General features: G+C 30.8%; 1 protein-coding gene across 3 annotated transcripts in view; it reads right to left on the bottom strand.

Annotated features, from left to right (window-relative positions):
- LOC135134821 (GATA zinc finger domain-containing protein 14) overlaps nt 1-14,644 on the bottom strand; it is a 246,291-nt gene that overhangs the window by 183,149 nt on the left and 48,498 nt on the right. For all 3 annotated transcript variants that reach the window (XM_064063657.1, XM_064063656.1, XM_064063658.1), the window contains exon 2: nt 5,105-5,397. In XM_064063657.1, coding sequence (XP_063919727.1) covers nt 5,105-5,149 — 45 coding nt within the window. In that variant the 5' untranslated portion in view covers nt 5,150-5,397. The remainder of the gene's footprint in view (nt 1-5,104; nt 5,398-14,644) is intronic.

Here is a 14,644-nt window from a genome sequence, read left to right on the forward strand (position 1 = left end):
CAGAAACAAAAGTTTACGTTACGTGGTCATGAATGTCCATATCGTAAAACTGAAGTCCCTAGTTGCATCGTTATCTCTTGCATGACCAGAACATGACTTATGTATATATTGTAACACTATGACTGCATTAGGTTACAGCTCATTACATGTTCCCGATTTGGAAAGACATAAAGGCAAGTTATGTCGGAGCTCACCTTGCCTTCAAATCAAGAAGACTTAAAATAATTGATAGTGTTCTCCCCAACAATTGGTGATAAATAACGTAGGACATGTTTCTCACCTTTAGACACGTTAATTTAATAAACTTATTACTCAACATGACAAGAACAAACCAGCATAACTAATCAATACAGAAAAATGAAAAATAAAGCTCGGCGGGCTCGGTTTGCTTTACTCTTTGAAGCCTTACAAACCTGGCTAAAGCTCATCCACTTTTCTAAACGAAGTGTATTACCTCTCCCTCATGCATTTATAAATTAAGTGCATGTCTTCAGCGAGCGTTTGTTATACGGTTTAAGGTGCTCATTCAATAAAGGCGTGATTACATCATAGTATGTCGGAAGGGTACTAGTATGTTTATAGAGTAGATAGCTACTTGAGAGCGTTTAAGAAGTGAAGAATCACTCGGGAGTAGCATGGATTGCTACCTTTCAAGGAAATTATTAATGAGACTTCCGCATGGAGCCTCAATTAAGTTGAAACAAGTTGTTTTCGTCTTACGTGATAGCCGTGATTTAAAGAACAATTATTTCAGGCAGGCTGAATTAAAACAATGTTGGGTTGCAACACGTGGAGCTGGAGCAGTTCGACTGTGCGACTGGGAAGTGTGTTTTGTTTAAATGATTTATATAAGTCGAACGTATACTTATTTCCAAAAAAAAATAAAAGTAATAATTACCAAATTTCTATGTTTCAAAAAATTAATACACGTATGCTTATTGGAAAATACGTCTCGGGGTGCTGCACTGTTTGTATTTCGTATATGCTTTTATATTTTCGAATAGGTTGCGTAGGATCTTTAAAGAAAATGTATATACGAACAAATTTATTTTATCGATTATGTCAGAAGCAGCTCTTATAATTTTTCCGAGATTCTAGAAACACATTAACGTTACGTTTGGTGTTAAATTCACGTAGGTAGATATAATTACATCCACCAAGAAAAATTACGACGCTATTTCGAAAAGTTCTTTATTAAGTCGTATTCCAAATGTCGTTTCACAGGTGACTTAACATTAATTTTTTTTTAATTTAATTTTATTTATTTTTTTTTTATTAAGATTTTTGATGTTTTTGATTTGGTAATTTTTTACAGCTGAATCATTTAGTTCCGCGAATACGATGCGTGAAGACCATTTAAAAACTGAAGTAAATCCACAGTTCACGTTTGATCAGTCAAACACTAATTTAATTGAATCGGTCTGACAAAGAAACGTCTCTATATTTCAAGGAATTTTCCTTTTTATTATTAAATAATTCACGAATAAACGAACATCTTTAACACATAGAAGAGATAATTCCGACACTTGACTTGGAAAAACAAATACTATATAGGGTGTCTCAGAGATAGAGATATTGAAATTCTGTAAACGCCATTGTTTTTAACTTGATTATAAAATAAACTGCAAGTGCTTCATTTCATTTCATTCAACTTATTTTTTTTTGTGTTTATAAATTGTATTTTTTTATCATTTGAAAATGAAATAAATATCTAGGTTTCTTATATCGTTGTAATCGTAATCTCGCGGTCTATCAAAATCCGTTAAAAAACATATGTTGGGATTTAAAAAAATATAGGCTTGCGTCACGCTTCCGCCTCAAGCTAAAAACGTTGAGGTTTACAGAATTTCAATATCCCCATCCTTCCTCAAGACATTAGACCGCGGAGTTTGAGCTCACAGATCCTCTACAGAGTGACCAAAAAATGACGGATAAGTTCGATGGTACGTTGCTAAGAGGGCTCTGAAGAACTCGAAAAAAAAAAATGGTTAAAAAAATCCCAACTTAAAACTCTTGAAAATATTAAACTTCAAGTTTAAGGAATTAACTTCGTAATTCCGAATTCCACAACATCATTTTTTACAAATTTTGTCAATTTTTCAGATTTTTTTTCAAAAATTTGGTTCAGAGATTTTTTTTAACGATTTTTTTTTCGAGTTCTTCAGAGCTTTCATAACAATGTACCATGGAACCTATCCGTCATTTTGTAACAATAATAAATTTATATACATACATTATTGTTTAAAAAAAATCTCTAAACAAAGGGTTCTCTTTCAGATCTGTTAGAAATTATCACAGCACTATTCTTGGACATTTTTATGATAAGGGAAATATTTTCTTTATCTCAACAGTTAACTGATTAGCCTGAACTGACAGTTAACACAAATGTTCAACATTTATCTCAAGCTTCCTACTAATGTAAAAAAAATGTGGACGTTAAAAAACTAAACAATTATGTATCTCGTTCCCACGAAATTTACGGTCAATAATTTAAATGTTCACATTGTTCCGTTTAGGTATCAGTCGTTAACATTCATGTAATGCAAAATAATACACTCGTGGACAAAAATATGGAATATGGACAAAAATTTGTAATTTTAATATTTTTTCCATTTTGCCGATTTAAGTTATTTAAACATTTTGCACTAGAAAAAAACACTTTCTTTTAAAGTTTTTACATAAATAATTTTTAAACTTTTATGAGAATTAAATTATGAAAAAAATGTTTACATGTTTACTAAGTAAAAAGAAGAAGAAAAACTTTTAACTTAATGTTTTTTAAAAATCTTGGTCGGGGACCATCAGCACTTTATATTTTTCGAATCAGCTCGTCGAGATCTATACCCTCTAATTTTTTAAGAATTTTTGGGTAATTCTCAAAAATATTTTTGTTTCTTTTCATAATAAGTATAAAATAAGTTTTCATGATTCCATTCTCATTCAAATTCTAAAATTATTTACCAAAAATGTTTAGAATAAAGTGTTAAGTAACTTAAATCGTCATATTGAAAAAAAAATATATATGAAAATTTAAAAATTTTGCCGATTTTTGTCCATGAGTGTATGAAATAATTCTTGCTACTAACAATTGCGATAGAAATATAACCTTTACAATATCTCTATAGTATGTGAAACACATTCGAAAAAAATTGTAAAGTTATTTTGACAGAACTTCCCTCGCCCCCTACAACTTTTTCGAAAATTAATAAAATTTGATTTTGCAAATTTTATTTACTTGTACAATAACCCCTGTAACTTAATATAAAGATTTGCATCTAGTTAAATAAAGGTAAAGAAACATACATTCGCATGTTTCAAGTGAATTTTTCCATTAGAAAATTTTGTGATAACGTCACCAACATTGTACCAAGGACATGTGTATCGATTTGACAGGTGGAGTGTTATACTAAAAGTAACAATAGTATATTCCTAAATTTTTTGGAAAGCGGGGTGAGTCATTCTTGTTTTAACCAATTTATTATTTTTTTTTAATCATTCTAAATAATAGAAGCAATTCTAAATAAAATGTCACTCAAAATAGCTCAATATATGGAAATATCAAAGAAAGCGGTGGATTTTTAACGGCTCCTCTGCTATAGAGGACTCGATTTTGCATTGATACAAACGCATTATTCTAAGAAACCATAAATTCAGAACAGAAAGCAGAAACGGTCGATCACAATTTACGATTGTTTCTGTTTGATTGATTACTTGCCTTTTCTAATGGAAGAAAATGTTTCTTAAGATTTCATAATTAAAGAAAAACGAAATTTTATCTAATTTTATTTAAAACCCCCGAAGTACTATCCAAAACAAATTCTTCGAAAAATTAAAAATTAAGTATTCCTTATAATTTAATGTAGTGATATGTATAGACTACTAAAATACAGGTGAACTAATCACACATTTTTTGGTTTGGTTGAGAATTTTTCAAATTTTGTTTCATTTTATTTTAGTAGGTACCTATAATATAATTGTACAAACCGAAAAGTACCACTTTATTGTACTGCCTTATAACGAAAAATTCTCTAATCTAGAAAGCACATACTTAATCACTTTCATCACAATCAGTAATTTATAAACTCACATTTGCTACTTTACACCATTTATTACTTATTTAGATTGACAATGAAGTAAAGAAACGTTCTTGTAGACTCACCAAAAAAATTGAAAGAACATAACAGAAAGACGTCTTTTTTACCACTCAAATCTTAACTTTATTGTTACTATGAAACAAAGCAGTCAAAGCCAATAGTACAAATGCTTTAATAACACAGCTAATCAATGTTAACAGAGTAAAACAATTTGAGAAATTCCAAAATTTCAGACGTTTACAAAAGCATTATATTTATAAATAATACAATCATTGTTGTTAGCTTTAGATCTAAAGTTTGGAGTCACTCTTTATTCTTTGTATTGTTCTACCATTGTTTATGTTTCACTTATTTTATCCTTTTGACAAAAATCATATTTCCTTGACGTTTTCGAAGTTCCCCGTTTTTGTCGGTTATCGTCTGTCGACTATTGACGGTTTACGAAGTAGTTATTATCTTCGAAACTACTGCACCGATCATGTTAGAATTTTAAACATGCTTGGCTTATATTATTACTTGTTAGTATTATATTTGTATTTTATTTTAATTTGTTACATCATAGTTTAGTAAGATTTTTGTGTTACTTTAAATATTCTTTTAAAAGATCTTCCATTTGTCTATATGGATAAAATTTATTCTTAATTGACACCGTTTTGAATTATATTAGTCTAATCCGTTTCTTTATCCGTAGTAGGCCCGAGTCAGAAACTTTTTACTGTTAGCGTAACTAATGGGAAGATGTTTTGATCACACTCATGTTCTAAAGTTCTAACAAAAACGTCTACAAAACAAAAATGTAAAAAAGTCTTAAGAACAATAGAAAAAACAAGATATATTTTTATAAACATAGAAACGAAACGAATTTTCGGAAAAGTTGATTAAATATTTTCGTGCCTTGAATCGCCCTCAAAATTTAAACACTCCACCCTCCCTTTCTTTGCCATCCACTTCGAAACCTCTCTGCCTAACTCAATTCGATTGAACTAATTACAGGGAACAATCCCACTCACCTTGTAAATTCCATCAACGAGTTTGATGAGTTCTTCAGTCTCCATGTCGAAGCAGTTTTACGACAACGTTTAAAGAGCGAATTCAGTTGCGTACAGGGTTCATGTCACTCTGAAAACACGCGATTCTCCCGAAGTCGTCCAAATTTGAAATCACTGCTGTTTACGGCGATTTGTTGGAAGGTCTATTCGATATACACACAGTGTGTTTAATTGCATGGAGAAAATTGTGGAAATTCCGGGCTCAAACTGTCTCTCTAACGAAGATTGAGGTCCGGGCTCGATCCGGTACAAATCTGTAACCAAATAAATTAATTTAGCGTTAAACATTATCGAGTCCTACTCGGAACGACAGGTTTTATGCGATTTCCAGTTTGTTGGCTTGATTTTAGTGCACCCGGAGCAAATAACGTGAAAATCGCATTTAACTTTCATAGCGCGGAATAATGCAACGGTCAAGAAGTTAAACCACTTTCGATCGACGACTCTCACTAAAGATTCACACAGGAAAGATTTTTTCGGGCATATTTCTTCGATCGCGGCTTTCCATAACCTCCAATTAGCGCGGTAATGGACGGCTTTGAAAGCTGGGTAAGCGTAAACTCACTATTAAGTTATTCGGTCCTTTAGTACCGCGAATTGTGAAACTTTCTATGGACCAAAGACAATTTTTGGGTCAAGAGGCATTTTCGGTAACGTAATTGGTCGAAAAAAAAGCTGATAATAAGAATTTTGCAAGGCGTGGAGTAATTACGGTTGCGAAACCAGTTACCGAAAAAGTCATTACAAAGCCACACGTTTTTTCACAAAAACACAAAAAGTAATTCTTGCAGGTGATGTGGAGGAAATCGCACGGAACACTTCGACGACTTTGAGTTGGCAAATATTTTTACTATCGCTCATTTAAGTTTAATTCCCCTTTTTGGTGGAAAAACACGTAATGAAATGTGGAATTATATTTACGATTAAAAGTTATTTCTCTGAAGTGCACTAAAAAAACGGCCAAGTTAGAATGTAAAAAAATTACTCGTTAACTCGTAACTAATGCGACTTTTTTAGCAAATTCTCTGAGCGCTGTTTATTTATTAATGCAATCTAACAGACTGATCAAAGTTTTACATGTTTATATAATAAACTAAGTTACTTAATTTTAAATTCGTGGAACAAAAATTCCAGTAAAGAGAAATTAGAGGATTAAATGGAGCCCCAAAATAAAAAAATTTGAAACCAGACGTTGTCAAGATATGGGGTCAGAAACCAAAAGCAATAATTATTCAAACTATCATAATCTTGACGAAATTTTAAAGCTGCATTTCCACTGTGCGTTGTTCGGCCGGTTGTCTCGTGAGAGATTTCTATTTCAAGAAACGTTAGCTTAAGAATTAAATTGGTCCTTAGTGGTTTTCTTATTTTTCAGAAACTTCACTAACAACATTAGATATTTCTGATAATTTGTTATTATTACTCTTTGAAGAATTTGAGTTCAACAAAAATTTTAATTATACATATTCCCACAGGCAAAAATATTAACTCAGAATAGTTTGGATGTACATGTTTTAAAATGTTTTTTTACAAAGATTTGGCCAAAATTTTGTTTATTTTTTCAGTACAATTACATGTGACATGTGCCATGGTACTCACCTCGCTAAATTTAAATATTTTAATCAAATTTACATCATAAAGAAACAACAATACTTTACAGGTACATATTTGACATCATTTGTAAAATCTATAAACAAAAAAGGACCTAAACTGAACCCCCTGACGTTTGAATTGCATTCATTTTACCATGATGCCGGTTAGTTTGTCCCTCTTTCTTTATAAAATTTAATCAAATAAAGTTTTTAACATTTGTTTAATTTTGTTGTATTTTACATGGCAACAAATGATATTACTAAAAAAAGAAATTTCGTTGCTGAAGATTACGATTTTTTTTCTCGCTTGGGATCGATCATTAAATTAAGACGCTCAATCTCATTAAATTTTGTTTATGTTTGTATAAAAATAGCTTTTCTAAATTATGTTCAATTTATTAAACGTAAAAGCTTCAATAATTCTTAATTTTTTGTTCTCAAAAATTACCATTTTTTTTTTCAAAATAGATTTTGTCGAATAAAACATGGTATCATTTGAACTGTCAGGTGTTTTTAAAGAATGTAAAAAAACTCTTGACAGCCCCATGTGTTTTCTTTTTGAAAAAAATTCGAAGATCTTTGGGGCTTCTACTGTTTCGGATTGAAGGGGTTTGAAAGAGTCTTAACGACCTCTGTTATATTTTTTTACGAATGCTTCAAAAATGTGAAAGAATCTGTGAAGGCCTTCTGTGTTTTATTTTGAATAAATTTGATACCCCCTGGTATTTTATTTTAGAAAATATTTGACAGAATCATAGGGACCCTTGGACTTTTTTTATATGGATTTATAAAAATTGTCAAACCCAAAAGTGTTTTACTTTAGAGTATAAGAATCCGCAAAAATCCTGGAGGCTCTTGGTGTTTTATTTTTAAAAGATGGTTATGGGCTCCTAGTATATTTTTAAGAATGTGGAAGAACTTTTGGCGATCCTGGTATCTTTTTTTAAAGAATGTGAATGAATCTGAAAAGGACATTTTCGAAGCAGCTAAAAAAAAACTTTGATTCCTGGTACTTTTTTAGAGAGTTTGAAAGAATCATGGATGATCTTACTATCTTTTACACATGTGAAATAATCGTGAGTCCACCTTGTGCTTTATTTTGAAAGAATTTAAAAAATCTTGGAGAGCTCATGTGTAGTTATTTTCAACAATTTGAAAAGATCTTGGGGGCTATTGGTGTTTCATTGTTATAGTAGTCTTAGGAGCTCCTATTTTTTTTATTTTGAGACCAAGTTTTTTTTTTTTTAATTTGAAAACAAAATCTTGGATTGTTCTTGTGTTTTATTTTTCAAACAATCTGGAAAAATCCTGGAGACCTCTGTTATTCTGTTTTCGAAAAAGTTTTAAAGAATCATGGGGACTCTTGCTTTTTTTTATATTGATTCATAGAAATTGTCATAACAAGCCCAAAGGTGTTATATTTTAGAAGAATTTTAAAAAATCTTGGAGGCTCTTGGTGTTTTATTTTTAGAAAAGTCTTAGGAGCTTCTAGTGTCCATTTTTAAGAATGTGAAAAAATCTTTGGATCTCCATGTGTTTTTTTTTAAGAATGTGAAAGAATCTTGGATTCTTGGAGGGACCTTTGCGAACTAACTTGAACACTTCTTGGGTATTCCCAGTATTTTTTTTTTTGAAAGAATTTGCAAGAATCAGGCGGGCTCTTACTAACTTTTATACACTGACTTATAGAAATTATCATCTCAAACCCAAAAAGGGTTTGAATTGAAAGTTTATTAGAGAAGTCTTTTTTTTTTAATTTCTTGTAAAGAAATAGTATTTTGCAGTTAAGCTCCACCCTCTTGGTTCACAGTGAATAAAAAAATCATCACAATTAGACAGGGCGGGTGGGTGGGCTTACAATTTGCCTTTTTGTTTTAATATGTGTAGACATGGAAAATTTGTATCAGAAAATATCTATTTTTCAATTAGGCCTCGGCCCATATTTGCAAAGCCCATATTTCCTTGCAAAAATGTACCATTTTAACCATGTTTTAAGTTTCACGTTATGAAAAGATGGCTATGTAAATTAAGAAAAAAAAAGACAAAATATAAGCCCGCCCACCCGCCCTATCTCAATTCTGATGATTTTTTTATTCGTCGTAAGCCGAGGGGCGGAGCTTAATTGCAAAATCCTTCTTTCTCTACAAAGGAATAAAAATCATGGTTTTGAGTACCGTGTTATTCAAAGAATACTGTGTATATTAAGAAAAAAACAACCCAAAAGTTAAGCCCCACCCATATCCATCCCAAGCTTAATTATGATGAATTTTTCATTCGTTGTCAGACCGAAGGGCGGACCCTAATTGCAAAATAGATATTTTCCTACAAAAATTTGCCATTTTAAACATGTTTTAAGTTTCTCGTTGTGAAAAAATGACATATTAAAAAAAATTGGCAAAATGTAGCCCCGCTCACCCACCCTATCTCAATTAAGATGATTTTTTTATTCGTCGTGAGCCAAGAGGGCGGAGCTTAACTGCAAAATCCTTGTTTATCTACGAGAAATTAAAAACAGTATCGTGTTGTTCAGAGGATAATATGTATATTAAGAAAAAATTAAAGCCAAAGATGAAGCCCCACATATTTCCCTACAAAAATATACCATTTTAAATGTGTTTTAAGTTTTTAAGAATAAAAAAAATTATCACAATTGAGATGGAGTGGGTGGGCGGTGTGTATATTTTGCCTTTTTTTCATAATATACATAGTATACTTTCAACACGATAGTCCAAAACATGCTTCTAATTTCTTGTAAAGAAACAAGTATTTTGCAGCTAAACTCCGCCCTCTTGGTTCACAGCGAATAAAAAAATCATCACAATTGAGACAGGGCGGGTGGGCGGGCTTAGATTTTTTTTTTTTCATTTTACAACAAGAAACTTAAAGCATGTTTAAAATGGTACATTTTTGCAAGGAAATATGGATTTTGAAATTATGAGGCGGAGCCTAATTGAAAATTCAATGTTTCCTTATACCAATTTTCCATTTTACACATGTTTTAAGTTTCATGTTGTAAAAAGAAGTCTACATATATTAAAAAAAAATATATTTTAATTAATTTAATTTAAGAATGTGAAATAATCGCAAGTTCCACTTGTGTTTTATTTTGAAAGAATTTAAAAGAATCCCGGGGATCCCTGTTATTTTGTTTTCGAAAAAGTTTTAAAGAATCATGAAGACACTTGACCTTTTTTCTATTGATTTATAGAAATTATTATACCAAGCCCAAAAAAAAATTTAAATGAAAGATTTTTATGCTTTTCTAATGTTTTTTTTTTAAGAATGTGAAAGAATCATAAGCCCCGTATTTGGAAAGAATATGAAAAAATACTCGAGAACCTAAGTGTATCCTTCTTAAACAATTTGAAAAGATCTTGGAAGCTCTTGGTGTTCCGTTTTTAAAAGAATCTTAAAGAGTCCTAGAGTTTTTTTAAGGATGTGAAAAAACCTTGGCGGAGCCTTGTGTTTTATTTTCAAAACTATTTGAAAAAATCCTGCTGACTCCTAGTGTTTTATTTTTGAAAGAATTTAAAAGAATCGTTTTAGTCACTTTTTTCCAAGAATTTGAAAAAATTCTGAAGAGTTCCTGTCTATTTTTTTAGAACAATTTGAAAATATCTTGAACATCCTTGCTGTCTTGTTTTTAAGGAATCTTAGTGTTTAACCCAAATTTTCAACTTTCATGTTTTCACTTTATTCACTAAAACTTATTGAACGTTATGGATCAATACTTTTACTTGAAACAGACTTATGCTGCATAATTTTTTTATTCAAAAAAATTAAAAAAATACCACCTTAATAGTTGTTACCAAGTTAGAATTGGTGCTACTATTTCATCTGTGTCAACCGAAAATAACGGCCCAAAGTAATAAACTCCATAAATTGAACTAACAGTAATAACATAACTCGAAAATTGTATCATGATTATCACGTTATAACCACAATTTTAAAATCCTGTACTTTAGTTTAACAAATAACAAGTGTAAAGAGAAGTGGCTGGAAGTGAACATAATTTCCAATTTTGCGATCAAAAGGCTGTTTCACACGAATTTCATGGCGCGTACTTCCTTCTGAAATTACAATTTCAGGGTTCATAAACGGAAAGTTAAATGCCAAATATTATTTATAGCTACGTTTCTCCACACAACATTAACACTAAAGTCACTGCTTAACCTCACCTTCCCCTAAACACTGTTTACGTATGTTCACGAGAACGTTAAAAACGCACTGGCGAATCTGTTGAAATTCCCCTCATGAATCTCATGTTTGCAGTTTTCCAGACAGTGTGAACGTTTAATAAATTAGAACTAATTAGTCGAATGTAATTCTCGTGCTTTTATTGCAGTTGTAGTTTAAATGGAGTTACTTTTCGCTTAAAACTCAAATTAATCAAATTAGAAAAGACGATTCACTTAACTCTGTATTATCTTCGTCTGGGGGAGATTGACGGAGGTGGCGGCGCAGTTTTAAAACGGCGAACTTTGTTGGCTTTGTGCAATACTTTTCCAAATTTGCATGCAGAACATATTTTAAAAGGAACCAGCTTTTTTCCATTTAATATTTAAATTAGCTAAACTTTCGCACTGAATACTTTTCTACGGAATGAAACTTCTTCCTTAAATGTCTATTTAGCAATTTAATAACGTGCTAGTCAATATAAGATAGTTTCAGCTTCAGCACCGAGACGTGTATCATAATAAAAACACTCTAAACTCAACGGAGACGATACTTTTAAAAGCATTTACTAGCAGAATGTAGAGATTTTCCTATAAAACGAAAAGTCAGCAACTCCGGGTTTTTAGTGGTTATTTTCCTTACTCTATTACTTAAAATTCAGAATACGTTCCTTATGAAATTGCCTGTTTGATCTCAATATTTACAAGGATTTCCCAATACACTATTTCAACCCCTATAATAAAGTAGCAGTTTCGCCTTTGTCTACGCATTCGGAATATCTCCTCCAGAAAAGTGGTATTTAGTCAGTAATTGATGAATTGTTTTTTATAAACCTCCAAGGTTAGACGTATTTGCGTTCGCTCGCAGAACAAATAAAAACAGCGTATGAATTCCACAAGGATGGTAATCATTAAACAGAAAGCCAATGAAATTAGCTCGGGAGTATTTGTTTTTGAGAAATTTTCATCAGAGACGCATCTCGATGTCTGACAATATTAATTATACAGTGTAAATATTTTGCTACCACCCAGAGACCTGACCCACTTCGTTTCATAAAAACGCCATTTTTAGACGCAGATTCATCATGTCGCATGTTAATTGCGACAAGCAGTTTTCTAGAACGTACTTAATATCCAATTTTAGTAACACTGGAAGAGATAAACCGTGAAATTACTTCCTAGCAACCTAGCCTAGCAGAATTGATCACCCATATTCCTGGCACAACAAAGCTGAATACCAATTTCTTCCACAACAACTAATATGCCATCTAAGATGGCAATTTCTCAGAGCAAAAGATGCACCGAATTTTATTACCTGCATACATCAGGCTCTTCAGTCCCCTGCTTTCCGTTCCGCCCAGATTTACTAGCACCGTTTCCCCCAATACATCAATTTCGCATTAAAATCATAATTTATCTCGAAGGTATTCGCGTAAATTACAAGGCTGGTTTGAAGTTGAACGCGTCGAACACAATATATCACACATTAACTAAGACTATCTGAAAGATTATTTTATTTCAAATTTCAAAAATTTTGATGTAACTTGAACTGGAAGTGTGTAAAAATAATTACACAATAATTCTCTGGAAAATTGTTTTCTTTTCCCCTATTAAATTCTCCGAGTACTATACCTTATCAGTCTAGTCAACATGGCTTTTTTCGACTATGTTATTAAAGAAGGAATTGAACATAGCTAACTCCAATCACCTAATCTTCTATCTATTTTGCCTTTGATCTACATATTAAATGTCTAAAATACTCAACTTGTTTTTCTGCAGAATTTTCGAGATAATTGCGTCGCCTGAAAACTCGTTTGATACACAGACCAGTGCGTACTCAGGCCAATATCGACTCTAAGCTATTTAATCTATAAGCCGACTTTCGTTAGAGCTAATCTGACTGATACACTTCTATTTTAAAGAACTAACCGCTTTCGACCATTTGGTCGGATTTTACAACGAATAAGTAAACGTCTTAACGATTTAATACATGTTCCCGAATGTCCATTTCAAATTGTAATTGCTCACCAAAATTTGTCTTCTCATCCCTACCAACAATGAAATGATGTAATTTCCAAATTTTACAGTAATTAATGTTACTTAAATTTTATATACTCCGTTTATGGTTTATGAATTCGTGTTGAGCTTTTACCCTAGGTATTAAAATTTTTGGGAAAAAAATTAACAACATTTTACAATTGGAAGCATGTTAAAATGTTAGTCAAAATTTTTCCGTTCATACCCCCTAGGAATTGATGATCTCATCTTACAAGTTTGTCGAATAAACTTTATTTCTCGATTTTTCAATTTTAGATTTCTCAATTTTTCAATAGTTTGATTTTGGGCTTTTTCAACCTTTTCATTCTTCCAATTTTTCTCTCGATTTCTCAATTTTTCTTTGCTTCGATTTTACAATTTTTAGATATTTTGGTTTTTAAATTTTTCACAATTTTGACGTTTCTAAAATTTCAGTTCCTCAATTTTTAGATTTTTTAAATTTTGGATTTTTCGAAATTGCTTTTTCGCTTTTTCGATTTGTAAATTTTTCATTTTATTAATTTCTTCATTTTTGGATTTCTTTCAATTCTTCTTGAATTCTTCGATTCTTCAGTATTTCGATTCTTTGACTTTTCGATCTTTCGACTACTGGATTTTTTACTTTTTGGATTTTCAGTTTTTCGTTGTTTAAATTATAGATTTTTCAGTTTTTCGACTGTTTAATGTTTCGATTTCTCAATTTTTCAATTTTTCGATACTTTGATTTTTCAATTTTTAAAATTCTAGATTTTTTGATTTCTCGACTTTTCAGTTCTTCTGTGTCTTAATTTTTCAGTTTTTCTTCTCTTCAATTGTACAACTTTTACAATTTTTCACAATTTTTCTAAATTTTCATTTCCTCAATTTTTAGATTTTTTAAGTTTTGGATTTTTCGAAATTGCTCTTTCGCTTTTTCGATTTGTAAATTTTTCAACTTCTTTAATTTCTCCATTTATGGATTTCTTTCAATTCTGGGATTTTTGAATTTTTCGATTCTTCAATTTTTCAGTATTTCGATTCTTTGACTTTTCGATCTTTTGACTTCTGGATATTTTACTTTTTGGATTTCCAGTTTTTCGTTGTTTGAATTTTAGATATTTCAGTTTTTCGACTGACTAATGTTTTGATTTCTCAATTTTTCAATACTTTATTTTTCAATTTTTAAAATCCTAGATTTTTTAATTTCTCGATTTACAGTGCTTCTGTATTTCAATTTTTCAATTGAAATTTTTAAAGTTTCCATTTTCCAATTTTTCTTTTTTAAAATATTTCAATTTTCTATTTTCTAATTTCCCAATTTTTGAATATTTCTTCCAGTTTTGGGATTTTTCAATTTTTCGATTTTTCAATTTCTCTTATAATCTCTTAAATTTTAGATATTTCAGTTTTGAGATATTTCAGTATTTCGATTCGACTTTCCGATTTTTTGACTTGATTCCTCGAATTTGTACATTTTGAATTTTCAATTTTTCGTTTTTTATACTTCGATTTCTAAATTTTTCAACTTTTCAATATTTTAATTTTTCAACTTTTAAAATTCTGGATTTTTCGTTTTTTCGAGCTTTCAGTTCTTCTTTGCTTCAATTTTTCAATTTTCCGAATTTTTAAATTTTCAAATTTTCAAATTTTTGATATCTCGATTTATTTTTTAATTTTGAAGTTTCGATTTCTCAATTTTCGATTTTTCAGTTTTTCGA

The sequence above is a fragment of the Zophobas morio genome, unplaced genomic scaffold (genome assembly GCF_036711695.1).
Source record: "Zophobas morio isolate AGI-343-1 ecotype UQ-CSIRO unplaced genomic scaffold, CSIRO_AGI_Zmor_V1 ptg000024l, whole genome shotgun sequence".
Taxonomy (NCBI): domain Eukaryota; kingdom Metazoa; phylum Arthropoda; class Insecta; order Coleoptera; family Tenebrionidae; genus Zophobas; species Zophobas morio.